The sequence below is a fragment of the Hypomesus nipponensis genome, chromosome 9 (genome assembly GCF_054491055.1).
Source record: "Hypomesus nipponensis isolate SF chromosome 9, ASM5449105v1, whole genome shotgun sequence".
Lineage (NCBI taxonomy): Eukaryota > Metazoa > Chordata > Actinopteri > Osmeriformes > Osmeridae > Hypomesus > Hypomesus nipponensis.
In genome coordinates this window covers 13,984,231-14,006,694 of record NC_140369.1, presented here as the reverse complement: position 1 = coordinate 14,006,694, position 22,464 = coordinate 13,984,231, and the positions used below count along the sequence as shown (strand labels likewise).

The 22,464-nt window shown below is 47.1% G+C and overlaps 1 protein-coding gene across 1 annotated transcript in view; it reads right to left on the bottom strand.

Moving 5' to 3' along the window:
* The window catches only part of ephb2b (eph receptor B2b), a 119,815-nt gene extending 97,572 nt beyond the window's left edge, over positions 1-22,243 (bottom strand). The window contains exon 1 of the mRNA XM_084706419.1: positions 22,136-22,243. Coding sequence (XP_084562545.1) covers positions 22,136-22,187 — 52 coding nt within the window. The 5' untranslated portion in view covers positions 22,188-22,243. The remainder of the gene's footprint in view (positions 1-22,135) is intronic.
* Positions 22,244-22,464: the final 221 nt, after the last annotated feature.

Genomic DNA, 22,464 nt, shown 5'->3' with positions numbered 1-22,464 from the left:
GGGCAGAGTGAGGGAGGACGTGGTTGCTCGGGAGTATTTGCTTGAAAAATGGCGGCCGGCAGACTGCTCTGGGCACGTCATGCACAACGACAGCCCCGTCATCCCAGAGACGACTAATGGGCTCAAGACAAGCCTCTGGGAGGAAAAGTTCATCAACCGCTGTGCATTCCCCCTCCCCCCTCTCTCTCTCTCTCTCTGATTTTCATCAAAATGCAAAATGCTTGACCATTCCACAGGCGTTCCCTCTCTCTGTTCAAACTCTCAGTTGCCCCTTTTGTCCAGTTAATACCTTCATGTCTTTCACAGTCCCCTCACCCCCTCTCTCTCTCTCTCTCTCTCTCTCTCTCTCTCTCTCTCTCTCTCTCTCTCTCTCTCTCTCTCTCTCTCTCTCTCTCTCTCTCTCTCCCCTCCACCCCCCCCCCTCCACCCCCACCCAGACAAGCCCTACTCCTCATTATATAGCAGGCTTCCACTCTAGTTCCCAAGATTAGGCAAATGAGGTCCAGAGCACTGTCTATGGACCCCAGACCCATATGGAATCTTTTCAACCCGAGTCTGACCAACGAAGAAGCAAGAGAGCGGAACAGAAAATGATTCTATGGATTGGCTTATACACTACCACTTACATAACTGTATTTCAGTCTTTTAAAGAGCGAGCTTTAGATACCATCTAGTGTTCTTCAATAGGTGTCCGGTGGAGTTTAAATTCCCACACACACATGCATTCCTGCAGATAACAAAAGGACATTATTGAGCGCTCAAGCAAATCCTCGACGAAGGAATGGAAGCTCTTGAACAAAAAACAAATCTCAAATAGGCACAAGCACTCACAGAGAAGACAAGGAGAGTTAAATCCATTGCTTCCTCACTGTTCAAGGAAAAACACTGAGTCTCTCCAACACGGGCTATTGCTGTGATTACTTGTGGCCCTCAGGTTGCTGTTAAGGACGATGACTGGGGCCCAGTTCGAGGCGTAAACCTTGTTCTAATTGCATCTTTCTGCAGGGCTGTGGATAACAATCACTTCATTGACTAGGAGCTCCGGGCCAGTGCAGGTAGTGAGTGATTGGTGGTCTCGACGTCCCTCGGTGTCAACCCACTTGCTCCCCAAGCGGTTGCGATAGAGGAGGCTTGTGCAGGCTTGACTAGCGGGGGAGGGAGGGATGGGGTCTTAGATGAAACACTGTCATCATGAGTTATTTGGTTTGTCTCCCTAAGGGGCCTAGACCTTTATGGTTTGTGGTAGTAGAACCTCTGGAATCTGCCCCTCCCCCAGCATCCAATCGGTCCTGTCACAGCAGTCAGCTGATGGGGGGGTGGGGGTCAGGGGGGTCAGGGGTAAAACTCATGAGTCACCTCCTCTCTGGCCAGAGGCAGTGTGGCTGGTGCAGATATAGAGGGAGAGAAGGAGGGAGGTAGAGGAAGTATCTCTTAACCCCCGATACGGCACATGAATTCCAAAATGTAATTGAGGGAGAAAGTGTCCGCGCAAGACAGAGAGAGCCGAAAAAGAGAGGAGGGAGAGAGAGAAAGAGAGAGAGAGAGAAATAGAAAGAAAGTAAAATAGATGAGAGCAGAGATGTGTGTGGAGCAGCACTGGGTGATGTCCATATGTGCTCACAAGTGATTTGGCCTGTTTCTGCCCCATGCAGCCATGTGGGGGAGAACCCCTTGAAGACTGACTCTCTCACAGCAGACCATCCCACAACATCGTATCATCTCAGATTTAAAAATCACTATTAGACGCCCTACTATCTGTGTTCTACTAGACATCCTACTATCTGTGTTCTACTAGACATCCTACTAGGCTCTTTAACACAGGTTTGATTCTATGTCTCCATGCTCCATGCATCCATTATTGAAGGAGACAGTCCAGGGGAGTGTCTGTGGAGACAGGTGTGTGTGTGTGTGTGTGTGAAGAAGGAAACGTGAAGACAGGAGGGAGAGTAAGGATATTAAGAGATGGAGGATACGTGATGCGTGGACACACACATCCGATCAATCCGCCCATTCAGTTTACATTTGTCACAATTCATCTCTAAAACATGTGATGTCACACAAGCTGACATAGCCTGAATCAGTCCTACAAAACCGCATGCAGAGGGTTAAGGGAGAGGGTGGGGAAGGGTGGGGGGGGGGGGGGAGGGGCTGGTGGGGAGGGGAGGTTCTGTGACTGTTAAACAGGCGGGCCCATAACTATTCATCATCGGCTGTTATTGGTCAAGCCTGGGCTGGAAGGCAGCCAGGACTGCACTTTGAGAGGAGAGAGGACACCTTTGCCTTTTAAAACAGGCATAAATCCCCATGATAGGACTTAAATGCTTTCATTCTGTGGATACAGACTATTATGCCACATGAAGTGTAAAAAGGGGGGAAAAGAGGAACGCCACAGCACTCAGCCTCCATGCAGTCAATATGAGACTAAATGTGTGGAACTGTTTGGCAGGCCAGACCCCAGGATAGACAGCACTTTAGTCTCGAGTCTGCTCTGTTCATTTACTAAATATGTCAGCCCTGTCATAAACCTCAACAATAAAAAGCCAACCAGATTATGACCACTTTGTGTGTGTTTTGGGTCCTGTCTGTTTAAGATCATCATATTCATAAACTCCCACCTGCTTTTCAAAAGAACAGATGTGTGTGTGAGGGTATGTGTGCGTGTATGTGTGTGTGTGTGTGTGTGTCTGTGAGTGGGTATGTGTTCGTTTTCATCCACTGTCACCTCACATATTTATGCATTCAAAATGTCTTCACAGTTAGACATCACACAGACCAGCACACACACACACACACACACACACACACTGCAGCCAGCAGAGACATCTGCATCAGCATTCTCCAAACGGCTGCCAGCTTTATTCAAAGAGGAGAAAGAACAAAGAAGTACGTACCAAACACTGGCCCCTCACTGGAGAGAGAGAGAGAGAGAGAGAGAGAGAGAGAGAGAGAGAGAGAGAGAGAGAGAGAGAGAGAGAGAGAGAAAGAGAGAGGGAGCGAGGCAACAGCAGGGTCACTCTCTCTACCAAGGGCCTGGTTCTACCCCCTGGGCCCCTGGATACTGTGCCACCACACCACAGCCCTGCTTCTATGTCCTGTGAACCAGGATAAACACTCACCACGGACCACAGAGCAGGCGGAAGCGTTTGACCTCACACTGTGTCATAAACACACGCATGCATGCACGCACATGCGCACACATACGCAGGTACTGTACACACACACACACACACAAACTGTAAAGACACACGCGCATTCACACATCTATATACCGGACACACACGTGCACGCACACACGCACACATAGACTGTACAAACACACACAGAAGCAGGGATACTGTACACACACAGTCTCCCTCTTCTTCCTTTCCACATCCCCGACAGTACTTTGCTGTTAGACATCCCAGTGAAGAGATAAGTCAACAGCCACTCAAGACTCCCAGCGACTGAACACACCGGTCATGTCTTCCCTCCAGCCCAAGCAGCCAGACACAGTAGCTGTTTGTATCCTATACAGTGCCGCCATCTACAACTCACCAGTCTGAACTCATCCCTGTGGCGTCCTCTCAGACAAACAACAACAACAGCATATCGTTCACCTCTGCATAACAAACGGGTCATTTATCTGTGTGCGGGTCTTCTGTTCCTGAGTGGCCATGGTGCGGAGGTCTTTGAGAGGCGGGATGAGAGGTGTGGAGAGGACGACTGTTTATCTAGACGAGACACAGTCAGGTGTGGATGTGGCACGTGTCACGGTCAGGGTGTGGGTGGGGGTGAGTAAATACACTGTGTCTGTCTGTCTGTCTGTCTGTCTGTCTGTCTAAGATCTGTCTGTCTGTCTGTCTGTCTGTCTAAGGTCTGTCTGTCTGTCTGTCTGTCTGTCTCTGTCTCTGTTTCTGTCTCTGTCTGTCTAAGATCTGTCTGTCTGCCTGCCTGCCTGCCTGCCTGTCGGTCTGTCTGTCTGTCTGTCTGTCTGTCTAAGGTCTGTCTAAGGTCTGTCTGTCTGTCTGTCTAAGGTCTGTCTGCCTGCCTGCCTGCCTATCTGCCCGCATGTCTGTCTGCCTGTCTGCCTTCCTCTCCATCCCTCCATTATTCTGTCTTCTACAGCAGCACTCCGGCTCAGGGAAGGATAACGAAGCCTGTCCCCATTGTTTATTGAAAGCAGTAGGAGATGAAATATCCACAGTCGATGACTGTCTGTGTTTGTGTGTGCATACACGGGTGAATGAGTGTGTGTGCGTGTGTGTGTGCATGTGTGTGTTTGGGTCCAGCAGCCCAGGATGGTATGAAGCGATGATTATGTACAGCAGTGTTAATCCCCCGCCAACATTAAAGCACAGTTGACATGAAAGCGGCTCATCTCTGGAGAACTGGGCCAGCGTTCTGTACGTGAACTGCCCCCCAGACACATCCCTCTGTCGGGCGGAGAACATGGAGAACTTAAGGAACAGGGATGGAGATCACACAAACTGGGAATTCTAGAGCTTTCTTTCTGGGAATCCTTGTGGGTTCTTTCGGGCCTGAGGAAATGCATACCCCATATTCGGTCCTGCTTACCACTCTCGATCTCGGTCTCCCATTTCCCCTTCCTTTCCTTCTCCCTCTCTCCTGCTGTCTCTCTCTCTGTCTCTAATTATTCCCTCCTCTCTCTCTCTCTCTCTCTCTCTCTCTCTCTCTCTCTCTCTCTCTCTCTCTCTCTCTCTCTCTCTCTCTCTCTCTCTCTCTCTCTCTCTCTCTCTCTCTCTCTCTCTCTCTCTCTCTCTCTCTCTCTCTCTCTCATCCTCCGTCCTCCTCATCTCCAGTAGATAAGTGGAGCAGTAAAACATGTTGGTGCTGTATTCCAGGCCAGTAGGCCAGAGTGCACCAGTAGTTTGGTCTTCTGGACACACACACCCCTCAAGGACACACACACACACACACACACCTTCCGAACATAACCATACCTCCAGAACCGACATCCAGACCAGGACATAGCAACACGCACATACACACATCCAGGACACAGAAACACACACACCTCTCAGGAACATGTCCCGATAAAACAGTGTTTTGAATTCAACTAGAATCCCAGCCAGATATCTAAACATGCAGGTCACGGACAGGTGATTATCCCAGGAGATGATGAGGAATCACTCCTAACCTCCTCTAATGATGGTGGTGACACTGCAAACCCTGCATCTGTTTACAGTAACCAGTAATGACCTCACACCCCTGTTGAACTGTGTTCCCAGGAAATGCAGCAGCACACTGATTACCCTCTCTCTCTTCCTCCTGTCCATTGATCTTCCTCCTCCTCTCTCTCTCTCTCTCTCTCTCTCTGTCTCTCTCTCTCTTTCTCTCTCTCTCTCTCTCTCTTTCTCTGTCTCTGTCTCTCTCTCTCTCTCTTTCTCTCTGTCTCTCTCTGCCTATATTCTCCATCCTCCTTCTGCCTCTTCTTACCCTCTCCCTCCCCTCCCTGTCTCCCTCTCTCTCTCCCTCCTCTTCATCTCATTCTCCCACTTTCCCTCTCCTTCCCCTCTCTCCGTCCTCCCCCTCTTCTTCTCTCTCCATCTTCTCTCTCTCCCTCGCCTCTCTCTCTCCCTTCTCCCTCTCCCTCTTTCTCTCCCTCCCCCACCTCCCCCCTCTCCCCTGGGAGTCATTAGGAACTACAGGGAGCCGTTCCAGCAAGCCTTCCATTCTAGACGCTGACTGCTCCATTCTTAATGAGTGGATGACAAGAAATTTAACCCCTCACCTACTTTGGACCCCCCCCCCTCCCTCCCACACACACACACACACACACACACAACTCACACATACACAGACACTACACACACTCACTCACACACACGCATACGTAAAAATGTTCAATATTGTGGGTCTGTGCAAGGCATTGCTCTGTCAAGCTTGACATGAAGAATGAGCATTATTAAATGCAGTGCTGACAGTGCAGTGCAGAGTCAGATACATTACAAACACAGTTTTGCTCTCCAAAAATAATATTTGATTATTGTTTGGACTGAGGAAAACCTGGTTCCCAGAACTGGGTGTAATAGAGGACTGGGAGCAGAGTAGCTCCAGCTGAGAATGGGCAACTCCTTACCTACTGAGATGGAGAGAGAGTGAGATGGAGAGAGGGAGAGAGGGAGAGAGGGAGAAGGAAGGATAGAGAAAAAAAGAGAGAGAGAGAGAGAGAGAGGGGGGGGGGGACTTGGGAGGCGCAGAAACACAAAGATCACAGGCGGGACATAATGTGTGGAGGAGAAGAGAGAGAGGAGGCAAGAGAAAGAGAGGGAGAACAACAGAGAACAGGAAAAGGAGAGATAGAGGTCTTGAGCAGTGTGGAGGTGCAGTATAAGCTCTGAAAGGAAACCTATAGATGCTACAAGGGAGAGAGTCGTGGCAGGCTGGTTCACTCAACTCACAAGCGCAGCGCGTCACCTCCCAGTCACCCTCCATACACACGGCCGTCCGTGAAGACCCCGTTGAACTCACTATTGCCGATGGCTGTGTCTGGGAGAGAGGGGGGGACTGTGCCTGAAACTCCCACCCCCACACCCACATGCGCAGGACACATGAATACAAGAACTACAAAGGAGCAATTATCAACAGTGATGGCTTGCCAAGGAGAAACCTTGGAAGAGAGAGACAGAGAGATGTAGAGATAGAGTGAGAGTGATAGTGAAAACTCCTGTGGTTTCATTAAACTGCTAAAAGTGTAAAGCACACACACACAAAACACACACATACAAGCACACAGATACAAACACCAACATAAAAAAGACGTAAAAACACCAACACACAAAGACACGAAGACACGCAGACACAAACGAGGACCGAGTCCTTGTGGTGGGCAGAGAGACATTAGGCAACCTTCTTAGCCTCACAGCTGAGGAGCCCAGATCAGTCCCAACGTTCACTAAGCCCTCCGCAAAGGTGACTGGGACCCGTCGCTATGGCAACCCGGCACCGCACTGATTTAGTCAGTAATTAGGCGTTAAACTGATCTGACACAGAAAAAGAGACTGATAGTGAGACTGTGGTAGAGGGGGAGGTGGAGGGAGGAGGAGGTGGAGGAGGACAAAAGGAGTAGGTAGGAGGTGGAAAGAAGGGGAAATGATGATGAGAAAAGAAGGGGAAACGGGAAAGGATTGCAGAAAAGGAGGCAGAGGGAAGGGGAGAACAAAGAGGAGGTTAGACTGTAGGAGGTTGGATGTAGAAGATAGAAGCCAGGAGGTAGGAGGTAGGAAAATATCTAGGAGGGCATCTAGGAGGTGGGATGTAAGAGATATAAGGTAGGTGGTAGAAGGTTTGAGGCAGGAGGTTAGAATTAGGAGATAGGAGCTTTGAGGTAGGAGATGGATGGTACGAGGTAGGAGGTAGAAAAAGGAGGTACATCTACACCAAAAGCAAGCCCTACAGAAAGCTGATAGGACCCATAGCGCTGCATGGGCTAGTTTAGACGGAACAATTATAGCAGATTCAAAACAAGTTGAAGACTCCTGCATCAGACAAACAAGCTTCCTTGAGAGCAGAAAGAACACCACCATTCAAAGGCCACAAAAGGACAGCCTTCACACGGCTCCCCGACTCTATGCGGAGTCAGTGGAGTATGCATGACAGACTCATGGAAAGAGGATGAAAACACAGCTGAGGATCTGTCAGTGTTTTGGCTTCTAACAGGGAGCAGGACCCCTCACGCACCATTCATCCTCTCTGCAGGGGGGGAACTAGTGCTGCTCCAAACCCCAGCCATCCTCAGTGGGTTGCTATGGACCAGAATACTCATCAAACCCCAGAAGCAGAGGAAGAAGAAAGATGAGTTTGGGAGTGGTGAGACACAGGCTGCTTTGTGAAGGATTTCTGAACTGCTGTAAAATACGGTTCCTCTGTCCCTGCGTTTCTCTTATACACTCCAGGTTTGGTCGATGGACTGGACGTGGTCTGCATCAGATATCATGTGAGTGTAAGTGGGTGTGTGTGTGTGCTTGTCCCAGCCCAGGCAGCAAACTGAAACGTACACCCACAAGCCAACCACTGTCCCTGGGGGCATCACCAGGGCTTATTGTCCTATTTCCTTTTCCTGCCCCAAAGGTTTTTATTTATTTATTGACATACACCCACCCATACACCCATAAAAGAAACATGTGGTCCTCATACACACTAAAGATTAGGAACCAGCCCGGCGTACGTAATCAGATTCCCAGCGTGTTTTCGAGCATCTATTGATCAGTCCCTTGTGTTCTGCTCTGGGCTGCCCCAGAGGGCTGTGTCATCCAGCAGGAATGCTTTATTTCCCTGGAGGGGGAAGATGTAAACACTGACACACACGGCTGGTAAATAATGCATGCTGACTAAATGCAACCACGGGGGTGCTGGTGATTGAAGGGCCCCGCACCTTTCCCAGAGCCGTCTGGGGGCCGTGCTGGCGTGTCACCAACCCCAGCAGGAGGGGAGGCGGGGGGGAGGCGCTCCCCTGCTTCTCCGGGGGGATGGAGGGATGAAGGGGGGCCGGAAGGGCTGGCAGATTTGGAGGTTTGGAGGGAAAGAGGGTCTGCGGATTGGAGGAATGGATGGAGCGATGGATGGTGGGAGGGTTTTAGGGTTGAAAGTTTGGAAGGAATGAGGGATGGAGGTTTGGAGAGATAGAGGAATAGAGGGATTTTTCCTTTGGGAACTTTATTTTTCCCTATAGCTCTCGCGTATCTAAAGCTCTTTCTGGTCCTCCAGTCATGCTAAAGCTCCATAAGCTATCCTTCTCTGGTGCTCCAGGGCAGGAAGACATCTTCTGACAGCACATTAACCACCTTGTCAAGGCCTCCTCTCTTCCTCTACAACAGCCTCTCCTCCTCCACATCCTCCTACCCTTCTCACCCCCATTTCCTCTCCTCCTCCACACCCTTGGTACTCCATTCCTCTCCTCCTGCTCCCCCTCCTCTCCTCTTCCATGCCCTCTTCCTCCTTTCTTCTCCTGCTCCCCCTCCTCTCCTCGTCCTCAACGCCATTCAATCCCTCCAGGGACCCACGGACCTGCTTCTGACACTGAGGAGAAAAACAATCCGCAGCACGCGGCCCTCAGCGCCCACATCCGCTCCCTCCCGCCTGGTCCCCTGACCAGCCGCAGCCCCTGAACCTGCACGCATGTTCCCCCAGAGCCTCAGGCACAACCCTGGCTCCCTGACAGGTGTGATGAAGCCCTCAAATCGCTAGGCACCGATGAGGTCCTCGCAGGAAAAGTGACAGGTAAATGTGTTTTTCAGGAGTGGCATTTCGACCGCCTCAGCAGATCTCCCTCTTCATATTTAGCATTAGTGTGTGTGTGTGTGTGTGTGTGTGGGGGGGGGGGGGCACAGATGGTGAGAGAGGGGGAGGACAATGGAGAGTGAAAAAGGGGAGGAGAAAAAGAAGGGTGGAGGTCTGTGTTTTCGTTGAGGAGGCTTAGGAGGAGAGGAGGACGACAATGGGGGAGGAAAGATGGAGGCCAGCGTGTTGTTTCAAAGTGCACAGCCTTGTGTTCAGAGAGGAGGACTTTGAGAAGAGCCCTCCAGCTACCCAACATGGAGTGGGAGCCACACCATAATAGATTCACACACTTCTTTTGTCCAGCGGGAGGATTAGAAGATGCGATTCTCCAGATTTGCTGTGCGTGAACACACTTGGAGTGGGTAAATACTTCCCCCTCCCCAACACTCTCTCTCTCTCGATCTCGAGTTCAAGAGCATTCACTCTCTGAAGAGAGCCCGCCTCAGGAACTGAATTTCAACTGGAGAGCCAATTACTCATCAATTAGCTTGGTCAGCGTTATTGTTTACACAAACGTTTCTCAGCTGCGCCATGTTACAAGCTCCCGCCCCTTAGACTCCTTTTCAGAGCGGGAGGAGATGCTTCCGGAAGGATATCCCCCGCAGGTGATGCCGACACATGAGCTTCTGAACATAACACCTTCTCCAGGTGAAATGGGGAGGGTGGAAGGGAGAGGAGAAGTAGGGGGAGGGAAGGGAGGGGTAGCATGGTGTGTGAGGTAGGATTACCAACATGCTCAGACGTAAGAGTGCCCTCGTGTCAACGATCCTTGAGGACGAAAACCACAAACCAGCGCGACACTTCACTCCAAACTTCCCACCTCGCACCACAAAACCCTTCCAGCCCGGTCTAATCAGGTGCGGGTGCGTGTGTGTCCGTGCGTGCGTGTGTGTGACGCTAAGAAGACCCAAAGAAGTGGCGACTGGGACAGACAGCAGAGAGGGAGTTCGGCGCCAGGATGTCGGTTTAAAGGGCAACTCTGGGCTGAGCCGGTGTTCGCACCTCATCCACCCTAATCCTGCTGCACGCCTCTGATTTCCATGCTAATACCATAATACCAAGAGCCTTGTTGAGGAACCCTGCAGGGCTGAGTCAGTCACAGAAGAGGAGAGAGAAGAAAAGGAGAGAGAGGGAAAGACAGAGAGAGCATGGGGGAGAAAGAGAGAGAGAGAGAGAGAGAGAGAGAGAGAGAGAGAGAGAGAGAGAGAGAGAGAGAGAGAGAGAGAGAGAGAGAGAGAGAGAGAGAGAGAGAGAGAAAGAGAGAGAGAGAGAGAGAGAGAGAGAATGAGAGAGAGAGGGTGGGAGAGGAAGAGAGAGAGAGGGTGGGAGAGGAAGAGAGAGAGAGAGAGAGGGTGGGAGAGGAAGAGAGAGAGAGGGTGGGAGAGGAAGAGAGAGAGAGGGTGGGAGAGGAAGAGAGAGAGAGAGGGTGGGAGAGGAAGAGCTAGGAAAGGATAAAGAGCAGGGTGGGAGAGGAAGAGCTAGGGAAGGATAAAGAGCAGGGTGGGAGAGGAAGAGCTAGGAAAGGATAAAGAGCAGGGTGGGAGAGGAAGAGCTAGGGAAGGATAAAGAGCAGGGTGGGAGAGGAAGAGGGAGAGGGGATAAGGATAGAAAAACAGAGCAGGAGACGGAGAGCAATAGAGAAAGAGAAAGAGAGGTACGGGAGAGAGTGAGCGTTTACACATGTGTGTGTGCGCGTGTGCGTGTGTCTAAGAGACGGCACAGTGTGCACATTACAACGGCAATGTGTTGTATACACACCCGTGCATCAACGCACACACACACACAAACACCGAAAGCTTTTCCGTCGGAAGGAAAACCACCGAGTGATTCTCCTCGTGGTTTTCTATTTCGAAAAAGTAGGCCAGCCCGCCATAAACAGGCAAAACCAGGAGAACGACACTTGGACATGTTCCACTGGCGTGTTGGTTTTACATGGCGCTGTGGGTTCAGTCACATGACAGACATGCGTTTCCATGGACGCCCCTGAGGAGGCGCAGCGTGTTGGGACGGAGGGAAAACTCCTCGCGGAGAAAGGCACGGGCCCAGGTTTACCTTGGCCCCGCCTTCTCTCACTCTCAGACTCCTCTCATCCCTCTTACCTGACAGTGGGGTGGGTGGGTGGGTGGTTGGGTGGGTGAGGGAGGGAACAGCCAGGAGGGAGGGAGGGGGGAAAGAGAGGTGGGGATGAGATGGAGGGATGATGGGGTGGGGGCGGGCGGGCGGGCAAGCGGAGGGTGTCTGGTCCTACCTATGCCATCACTCACCACAGTGGAGCCCAGAGAGACGTTTGAGCTGCCAGACTCAATAACACACACACACACACACACACATACATACATACATACACAAAAACAAGCCCCCTGCTCACATACACACATACAAGCCCCCTGCTCGCATGCACAGACATACACGCACACACACACATACACACACATGCATACACACACACGTACACACATGGACAGAGGCAAGCAGCTAATCCCAAACATGTTTTTTCAATCATTCCAACAGGCAGCTTTCTGACAGCCAGTCCATCAGGGAACATAGAGGCACCACATGCACCTCTTAGGGCTGCCTGTCTGTCTACACTGCATGTCTGTCTCCACTGCCTGTCTGTCTACACTGCCTGTCTGTCTGTCTGCACTGCCTGTCAGTTTACACTGCCTGTCTGTCTGCTTTCTGTCAGCCTGCCAGCTTGACTGTCTATCTATCTGTCTGTCTGTCTGTCTGTCTGTCTGTCTGTCTGTCTGTCTGTCTGTCTGAAACACAATACCACAGAGAAGGACATGAACAAAGTAATCCACAGAGGTTTATTCTATCGTTAGAGGTGCAGTGAGGCTGTGGTGACATCAGGTTGGATAAGCAGAAGTAATTTACATTCCATATGCTCTATTTGGATATTAGCACATTAAATAAATACAATGTAAATGTATAGATACCTGTGATAAAGAGCTGGAGAGAGGCTTCTACGACCAATTGGAAAGCTACAGAACTTCTCTGTCCTTTGACAAGCATGAAGTCTGCCTTTGTCCGTAGTTTCGGATTAAGCTGCATCGCTGCTATAAACAGTGGCATCCTTTATGAGTCTGGGATTAGAAGTTATATAAGCATATATATATATATATATATATATATATATATATATATATGCACACAAATGTCTAAAAATTCTGTTTCGTTAGCGATCCATCATTTGTCAGCTTTCTCCAGGAACATTTCCTCATCATTTGTCAACCTGCGAGCAGCTATTGTTATCTCTGGAGTGATGTGATGCATTGTGGGTATGAGCGAGGGTGTGAAGCACAAAGAGGGACCGCTAAAGCACTGGTATCCACGCCGGCTAGCCTTATCTGCAGATGAAAATGCTATTTGCAGCGCATGAATAATACCGTTATACACGTTTAAGCATATCATATGACTTATTCATTTCTGTGAACGGTCTCAGCTGGGCCCCTGCATTGATTTCACAGCCACAGCAGGTCTCCAGAAATTCTCTATTGGTTTCCCAGCTGCCCTCGCAAATGATCCGGTGTGATTACTATCTATAAAGACCTGCCCGCGGAAGGCATGGAAAACCCTCATCCTCACTCTTCCAGGTCTGTCTGTGTGACTGTGTGTGTGTGTGTGGGGGGGGGGGGGGATTGTGTGTGTGTGTGTGTGTAACTGTGTGTGTAATTGTGGGTTTGTGTGTGTGTCTACAGTATGTACGTGAGTGTGTGTCTTCCTCTGTTTGTGTAACAAATGTGTGTCTGCGTGAGCGTGTTTACAGTGTGTGATTGTGTGTGTGTGTGTGTATCCTGTGCTTCTGTTTCAGTGAGCAGTGTTACATCATCGGTGCAGGCCTCCCGGACATGGTTTTCACTGCCCCCAAGGGACACACATCACCGCAGGCCTGGCCTCGCTCACATGGTGGGCGTGTGTCGCTAGGCTTGGATTCTCCCGTCTGAAATCTCAACAGGACAGGAATGAGAGTAAAATAACTTTGAGGACGGGGGCCTGGAACAAGAGGAAGACATGGTTTTACAGTGTAAACGTGGGCCATTAAAACCCAGACCCTGCCTGTCACTCGGCCCCATGCTGAGTTTGCTTAGTGAAGCCCTATTATGCAAATGAAGTGCTTGCTGATCCTGACTGGAGAACGTATCATTGAAGTTATTAAAAGAGAAATTGTAATAACCCGTCATTGGGGTGACTCCATTAAACGTTCCTGAAGGTGTAATCCCATACTAAACTAAGCCTATTGATTAGGGCTTTAACCCACTGTGGATTGATGTCCAGGGGGCTACAAGACGCTTGGCTGGAACACTCCATGAATACCCAACCAGAATATATCCAACTGCCAACGCATTGTACAGTTGTGTCATTCTAATGTCTTCCACTAACAAAATAATCCTTTGTTTTTCATGTTGATACTGCAGCGCTTTACAGCGGTCAATTGCTGTTGTTGTCCTGATTACACGGCGAGCGAAAAAAGAAAACAAGGAGAGAGAAAATACTAGAACCCGCTCCTTAAGCCTCAAAGTGAACCGCTCGCTAAAGTCCGTCACACCCCACCTGCCACCCCCTGGTAATCTGAAATCCCCCGTGGTCTTACAGCGCCTAAGTCTGAGCTCTGAGCACCCCCCCCCCCCCACCCCCTCCCTCCCACCTCCTGCCCCTGGCCAGCCCGGAGTAATTGGACTACAGCCGATTAAGCGCTGAGCAGTGGTGCTGTTACCCTTCTGTTGTGGTGACCCCTTGCCTTTTAGACTGGTTATCTCTTAACCCTCCATTTTTCCCTGCACTTCATATCTCATGCATGGCTGACCCTGCCTTTTAACCTCCCAGGTTATCAACGTGGCCCCTGAGTGTTTCTGTGTGGGTTCTCTGTGCAGCACAACGAGTTGTGTCGACCCATTATAAACTTAAAAGACTGTTTGGCCCAATGCTAACTGGGTCAAAACATTGTGATGGCGTAAACACTGCGTTTCTCCAGGCTGACTGAAGTGTGGCTACATTTGAGCATCTTTAGCCTCTGATGGGGTTGTTCCAATTGATTTATAGCTCTATCTGAATTAATCTGAGAACAACAAACAATTAGCCCTGGGATCGAATGGAATCACAGCCAAGGGCTGAATCGCTCTCTTAATGCCTCTGTGCTGCGCTAATGCAATTACATGCGATTTGACAACTCTGATATAGGATTTATTCCCTTGTAAAATCCCTTTGATCTTGCTACCTTTTGAAGGTCTTGTCCATAGATAATTTATATCGTAATCCTTCTTTCCTTATATTATATATTAAAAACAAACGTCTGTTATTTCCAGACTTAAATAACTTTCCGAACTTGAAATAAACAGCTCCAGACTCCTCTGCTCCTCTCCAGATAAATAGAGGGAAAGCTTAATAAAGAGAGATGGAGAGAAAGAAAAAAGAACAAAAAAAAAGAGATGGAAAGAGATAGAGAGAGAGGGTGGTTGTGTCCTCTGTGTCAGTGTGCCTCTGGAGGCAGAAACAGACAGCCCTGCTGTGGCTATTAGTACCGACGGGGGCTGAAATCGGTCAGATCGGCTGCAGCTTCACAGGAAAGCTACAGGGAGCCAGCCACCGCTGAGGTAGATAGGGACCATGCCACGCAGAGGAGGACAGGGAGAGGGATAGAGAGAAAGAGAGAGAGAGAGAGAGAGAGAGAGAGAGAGGGAGAGGGAGAGGGAGAGAGAGAGAGAGAGAGAGAGAGAGAGAGAGAGAGAGAGAGAGAGAGGAAAAGGGGGAGGATGAAAGTCATATGTCATTTGGTCCACAGTTGCAGCCCAGAGAAAAGCAGAACAGAATAGAGCAAAGCACAATAAAGCAGAACAGATTTGAGCAGAACAGAACATAGCAGAGTTGAGCAAAAGAGAGTAGAGAGGAATAGAATAGAAAAGAGTAGTGCAGAGCAGAACAGGGTAGAATAGAGTAGAATAGAGTAGAATAGAGCAAAAACGTGTAGAATAGAGCAGAGTAGAGTAGAATAGAATATTGTAGAGCAGAATCGAATAGAGTAGAATAGAAAAAAATAGAGCAGAGTTCAGGTGGAAAAGGCTTCCCTTTGTGATGCAGATGACAACGCAATCAGGGCCCCTTTGTCTTGGCCTGGTGGGCTGTGGTCCCGGGACATTGAGAAGCGGACACTAATCCGCTGGGTTTGTGTTCTCTGGGCGTGCTCAGAGAACAGCACCACAGTACCTGGGGTGTGTGTGGATGGGGGTCTCACACACGAGGTCTGACCTCTCTCAGGCTAGACGCCCCCCCCCTCCTCCTAATCTTTCTCCTCCTTCGTCCTTTTCCTTCCATGCCTTCTTCCGACTTGTCAATGGCGGTTGGTTTCAAGCCGGTTTCTGGGAACACAGGAACTAAAGCCGTTCGTGCTTTTTTATTATGCATTAGAAGACGCATGGCAACAATGAAGGTGTTCATAATCTCGAGCGCTTGATCAAGTGTTTTGCACATGTGACACACTGATGGTTTGGAATTAGCCAGTCAGGCTCACGCTCTAATTAAGGTGTTCGAGCTGATTGGTGGGAATGGACAACGTAGGACTTTGAAGTACCTCAGCCAAAGGGGAGTGAAAGGTAAACAGAGATCTGCAACGTGGGATGAAAACAAACAATACCCCCAAATGACACGCTCACAGTGTCATTGTATCAGTGCTAAACCAAATCCACATAGTGTACTCTTCTGAGGTGGCTGGTTTTCCTTATTGAGTTATGCAGTTAGACCTCTTATTAAATCAACTCTTAACGTCTCCTCAAACTTGATTAGCTTGTTGTAACATTCTGTAACTGCCGGACAGCACTGCTGTGACACCAGACAGCTTGTCAGGGTGCAGAGCGTTGAAGAAAGAGTTGAGCCTATCCACGGCCATACAACGCGTGCTAAAAGGCGTTTACGTCAAGCCTGAAAGTTGTAATACAATGGGTTTAAATCACCTTGGTCACAGATTCTCAGTTTAGTCAGGCGCTTTTTGCGGCAACACGCTGAAACAATTATAGCCTTAGGATAGAACAACATAGCTATCCTGTGGCTTTTTTCAAGAAGAAAACTGACTCAAGTGATCATTTAGACAAGCTGTATTAGCATAATACATAGGTGCTCAATTGTTCAGCTTTTTCTGGAGCACAGTCGCTCCAGTGTAGCATAAAAAAACTGGTCGTGGTGAAATCCTACACACGGACCATTGGGAAATTGATATGGAGGTCTCTGTGGTGAACAGAGCTTGTGTTGTGCACACCGGACCCCTGCGAGGAACTCCTCACTGACAGCGTGGATGTGAGCTTGACCCCAGCTGCAGTACTGAGCCATCACTAGTACCCCTATTTTCTGTCATGACATTGCCCTCAGTCCACTCACCAAGGAGGGACTCTGAAAACCTTAATGGAAAAAAGAACCAGCTAAGACAATTCAGGAGGAGGAAACATTGGCATGAGCTCGCCGAGCTTGCGCAGTCACCTGGTCTGGCTACCCATTATGTGTGCACGGGCACTGAACCACCTCTGGTGCTCATGGAACCTGTTAGACCTTACGTAACGAAGGACAGATCACAGTGGTCGCATGAGGGTTATTTAGAGTCTGAGGCTCCATGTGAAGACAGAACTCTGTCACAGCTCTCACAGGACTGAAGATTTGCCAGACTAATACACGTTTTACATCGTTTTACTGTATAGACATCAAGGTATAAGTATATTTGTGGACTAACTTAAGTGATTTATATTTATATTAAAATATAATGATACAAAAGAATCGGGTTGGTAAGACAAAACTGTGTTTTTTAATGTATTTGTCAATATTTATTTAATACATTTTTATTTGGAAAATTACACATAAATTAATTATATATATATATATATATATATATATATATATATATATATATATATATATATATATATATATATATATATATATACATATAGTACACTTTTTCTTTATTATCTGTATCCTTTTTTAATGTATCAGTCTTGTATAATTATTTAGTGGAAACACAGAAGGTCCAACTAACATAGGACCACCAACCATTCTGCTATAAAAACATGTTCACTTTGAACTACCAACACAAAACTGCTTCTATTCATATGTCACTTTGGAGAAGAGCTAAATGGCACGTGAATGAATGTATTCATTAATACATGAATTTATAAATATAAAATCTGTAATAGCAGAGATGAATGCCAGTATTCTGAAGATTCTATTCATCTTCATTACTTTGATATTGAAACATTAATTAAATAACACATGACTATATTTGTATATTTTATCAAAGCTGGTTGGTGTTACGGACTTAATGTAACAACTGACTGCCTTGATGTAACAGAGGGATGGCGTTGTGACCATCGGCTGCGGAGAGAGGCATGGCTACAGGACAGAAACAAAAGATGGCCGGCTCAAACTGTAGCCGCAATGAGGTCACACCACACCAAGAGGGGACGAGGGAGTTAGTTACTGGAGAAACTCGCATACACACACACCCCCCCACACACACACACATTCAACCACCACAACCCCCCCTCCCCTTCATGACTCCTCAGCAAGCAACTTCTCTGAGCCCCACCAGCGATAACCCCCCTCCCTGATCTCAACCTCAAGGTAGCTTGTGGATGTCCCCGAAATGTGACACCCATCCTGAAGTAAAACAACTGGTACCAGCACTAATTGAAATTTTGCATGCAAAGTGACAATGCCTGGGCCCTGGGCAGCCGGGATTAGAGGCTGAATAGAGGCAGATTCTTTGTGAAAGCCCACAGTGGTGGTTGGCGTCCACACGAGATCCCCGCATCTGCTCTCCCGCTCGACTGAGAAAACACTAGATTGTGTACAGCCACTCATTTTACCTTCATTTAATCCTGTTTCGGAGATCGGCCCTCCCTCCTTCCGCCCCCCACTCATACTGCCTTTTGTTACCCCGATAAAAACCATAACACAGTATCCATGTTAGGATAACACGTCTATCTAGGGCTCCTCACTGCAGCACTGTCCACAGGCCTCCTCCTGTTACATCTGAAAGCAGCCCACTCAAACTTGGCAGACTTTTCAAAAGCATTTACCACTGGTAGTTCCATGCCCCAAACAACTGTTATCTACGTGTAGTAGACAAACATAGGAAAATTCATAATTGAATTTGTTTGTGGAGGAAGACTTCTCTTTTATATAGCAGCACTGAACAACAAGCCCTCTTTCAGATCGGCTACAAACCAGAATCTTTGGCAATGTAAGGAGAATACACACAAAACACATTGTACGGTAGAAAAAAAGCACAAAACTACAAAAGCAATGAATCCAGAGAAAGCAGCACTTGAAGTCTACATTACATAGTCTGAGCAGCTGCTACAAAATATAATCCCAACTAAAAAATGATAATATTGAGTGAATTGTCTTTACACAGCACTCATAAAACAACATTAAGTTTGAAGCAGCGTTTCCTTGGTGATAAAACGATTCCTGTCATAGTTTCTGTGAAAGACACTCTCAAGTCTTGTCGTTGTCAAATGAGTGCAGCTGGTCCCACACCTGTGGCTGTGACCCAGGTAAACAAACCAATAGGTAAACAAACAGTCATGTCTGACACCACAGGTTTAATAAGACTTCCCCGCCAGAGCTCTGATTCCGATAATGTGTCTTACAGAGACTTGCCTGCTCTCATTAATTACCACTGAGAGACTTTTCACATTGACTGGGAGGGGGCCCGTTTGTACTCTCCTCACCAATCTCCAACGACTCAGCCGTGGATTTGTTCGTTAATGAACGAACCAACGTAACGCTTCGGAGAAGGAGTCTTAAGAGTTCACTAATGCATCCCAGGTGGTTCGGTATTATGATTGTGTGGTCTTGGGTTCGGCACACACTTTGCCTTCCATACCGGCAACAAAACATAGTCAAAGCTGACATTTACACAAAAACGCCGGTAATATATACAGAAAGAAAGCATAGAAAGGGAGACCAATTTTAAATGATGTAATTACTGCAAGCACCGTGAGCTACAATCGAAGCTGTGACGGCGCAACGTTCGTCAAGGCGGCCATTTTCTTTCTGTGTGACCTCGTAGCCATCAACACTATTCATTGCATCACTACTCCCTGTTGCGTGTTGTTTTTCGGATTAGGGCGGCAGTGACCTCTTTTTCAACTCTAGATTTTTCATACGTAGCCCTCTCCTGCTTCTTCATTGGGCGATGGGTGGCTGGAGTGACAAGAAGGAGAGGATGGCTCTCTTCTCTGTTCTCTGAGTGTGTCTGGGCTGAGGGTGAACCGTCACTATGTTCAATTGTATATTGAATACTGTGAAATGTGTTTTCAAATCTATATGATAAAGATCAAAAGGGTGGGTTATACGTCTGTCACAGAATAGAAATAGATTAGATAACGGATCACAGTTTGTCGAAAATGGGATGAAACACATTGTGTTCCACACAACGATTAGTCTGAAAGTGCAGTATGTCGTAGACAAGGGAGTTTGGAACCAGGTTAGTGTTATAAGGTGTCCTGAACCAGATCTAACCATGTCCCTCTGAGTCAAAAGGCCTGTCCTCTGCATTCTATCATTACAGACTGAGCCAACGTAGAGCTAAAGTAGCACGAGTTCTCCTGAAGGGAACAAAACAGTTCCATTGATGGCTACGGTAAACACAATCCCTGTCTGTCACTGAGAGTGAAATATAGCCCTGTCTTTCAAGGCTCTTTTAATATATTTTGCAGTCTCACAAGGAGGTCACGTCATATTGCCACGTTTGCATTCCAGAGACTGCAAAAAGCAGCATTCCACTCAAAGCAATTGCTTTAGAGACATCAGGCTGCTTTTGTTTTGCACTACATTGTATACTACATGGTTAACTCTCTTTAGGGCCTAAAAACAGTTGTTTTGAGAGAAGAACATCACTAACCTCTGGCAAACAGCCACTTTTCTACGTTAACCCTGTCACTCCCTACCGTGCACAGGATCATTGTGGAGCTGTAAGTCTCCTTTTTTCAACAGATACTTGCTCATTGGTCTTAGTGCGTAGCAGATTTACCTCCAAAAAGAAAAAAAATTGCATTCCCAAAAACTCCTGTACATAGAATACATGCTTTAATTACATTTTTTATTAAGCACAGACGCACCAAAAATGTGGGTGTAATTATCCAGTAATAATGATAATAATAATAATAATAATATTCAGATAATTATAATAATAAGAATAATTGTTAGTACACAATACAAAATGTAATAATATATTGTAATATAATGTGTAGTGAATTGTACAAATTGGTGCAAAAATCATTGGGACCAAATCTTTAGAATATATCTGATACATTGTATATTTTTTAATGGCCAAACGTAATAGTTGCATGGTTTGTGTTGTTTTATTTTATTCATTTAGGATGGGTTATAAACTTTGATCGGTTGGTTGTATATAGTATTACAAATCCATGTACATTATTATTCATCAATATCATCGACAACATATTTTTTTTATAGCGTACTATAATATAAGGAGAATATTTGGTTGGTTGTATCTTGATGAAAGTAATGAAGATCGCGAAGAAAGTAAATATACAATACATATAAGGTCAAGAACTGTGCTATAGAAACTGGCCCAACCAATTGACACATAGGCCTATGCTCAAGAACCCTTTATTAACAGTTTAGGACCAATTAAATTGACTACATTTGATTAGCTTGCAGGCTACTGCAGAAGCTTCGACCATTTTAACCAGTGCAAATTAGGCATGCAGGCTTGTGCATCAGACATGGCTACTCATATTCACTATTCTAAATGTATAGGCTACATTTTAATTATTGTAATTGCCTACAGTATGTACTCAATGCTTATACATTTTAAGAATGGCAATGTTGTTAAATGCAGTTGTAAATATATAATATTCAATTTCTCATGTGCAATTTAATATAGGGGAAATTAAATTCACAGTGGGTTTTTGATCTGTAAAAGGTCGAGGGCGTATTGGCCGACTCTATTCAACCTGCTCAATAAGAGACTGGGCCGTGGAGGTCTCCCGCATCTTTTGTAGCAATCAGTCTCTAGAGTATTACACATTAATTGCGGTTTAGACAAGAAACGTAGGTTATTCACAAGATAACATTAACTTTGACAAAAGTGAGAAGTTCAAATCTCTAGAACCGCTGAGGTCTCATTACTATCGAACCTGTTTTGAGAACCAACGTTAATACGACAACAACAAAAAGCCCGCACGCTCAGGCAGAAAACTCATCACAATTCGCTCGCACTTCAGTCTTCCGTTCCGTGCCCCAGTGATTTGCGGTGCGTTCCGAAGACGAAGCGCATAGAATCATCTCACCATCAAGAGGCTCGATGCAACAAAATGCAATACCGTGTTGTCTGTGAAATTATTCCAAGCTAATGTGACAGTGGCACACAGCTTTCATTATACAATTGAAAGAATAAGCGCCATGCTGCCTGCATGACAAAGTGCCTGTCCGTTAAAGAGTAAAGAGGGGCTGCGGTTCCGGCGGCTGTAACCAAGATACTTTCACATTGGCGGCATTATAACGTATCAACGAGCTTGACAGGTGTAGAGCATAACCTGTGCTGTTTATTCGCTTGGGATGCTGTAGCCTAATTGACGTGAAGCGGCAGCCTACAGGGACCTACCTAGGCTACCTGTGGGGATACGGGGATGTTTGGTGCAACATCCACTTCAGATGCCAACGGTCAAAAGCGCAGTACAATTTCCATTTTAATTTCCATTTCCAATTTTCTTTCATACTAAATGTTTGAATTGTTTAGTATTGCCGATTGGAGTAAATCGTTCAACGTGCTTCAGAAAATAAGCTGTTATCGTCCGTGCGCTTATAGATATTGTTCACAAGGGATAAGGCATTGTCTTACCCTCTACTGCTATCACGCTGGGTATTATCCATAAAATCCATAGAATATCCATTATTGGTTTCTTTGGACGAGAGTGTAAAAATCCCAGACATTCAAATAAGATAAGTCCTGAAAGCCATTGACAGCAAATGCTGACGGAGACGAGCGGACCTTCACCTTCAATAGAGTGCAGTGGATGCCATAGAAAACTCAAATCTGAACCAAGTTTGGGCGAAACCAAAAGAAGCAGACAGGGGGGAGAATCGTGCAAAACAGAGGTGCCTGTGTGGGTTAGCTATATCTAAATCGCAAACATTTATGTTCTGTGCAAAGAGAGAAACCTTACGTGT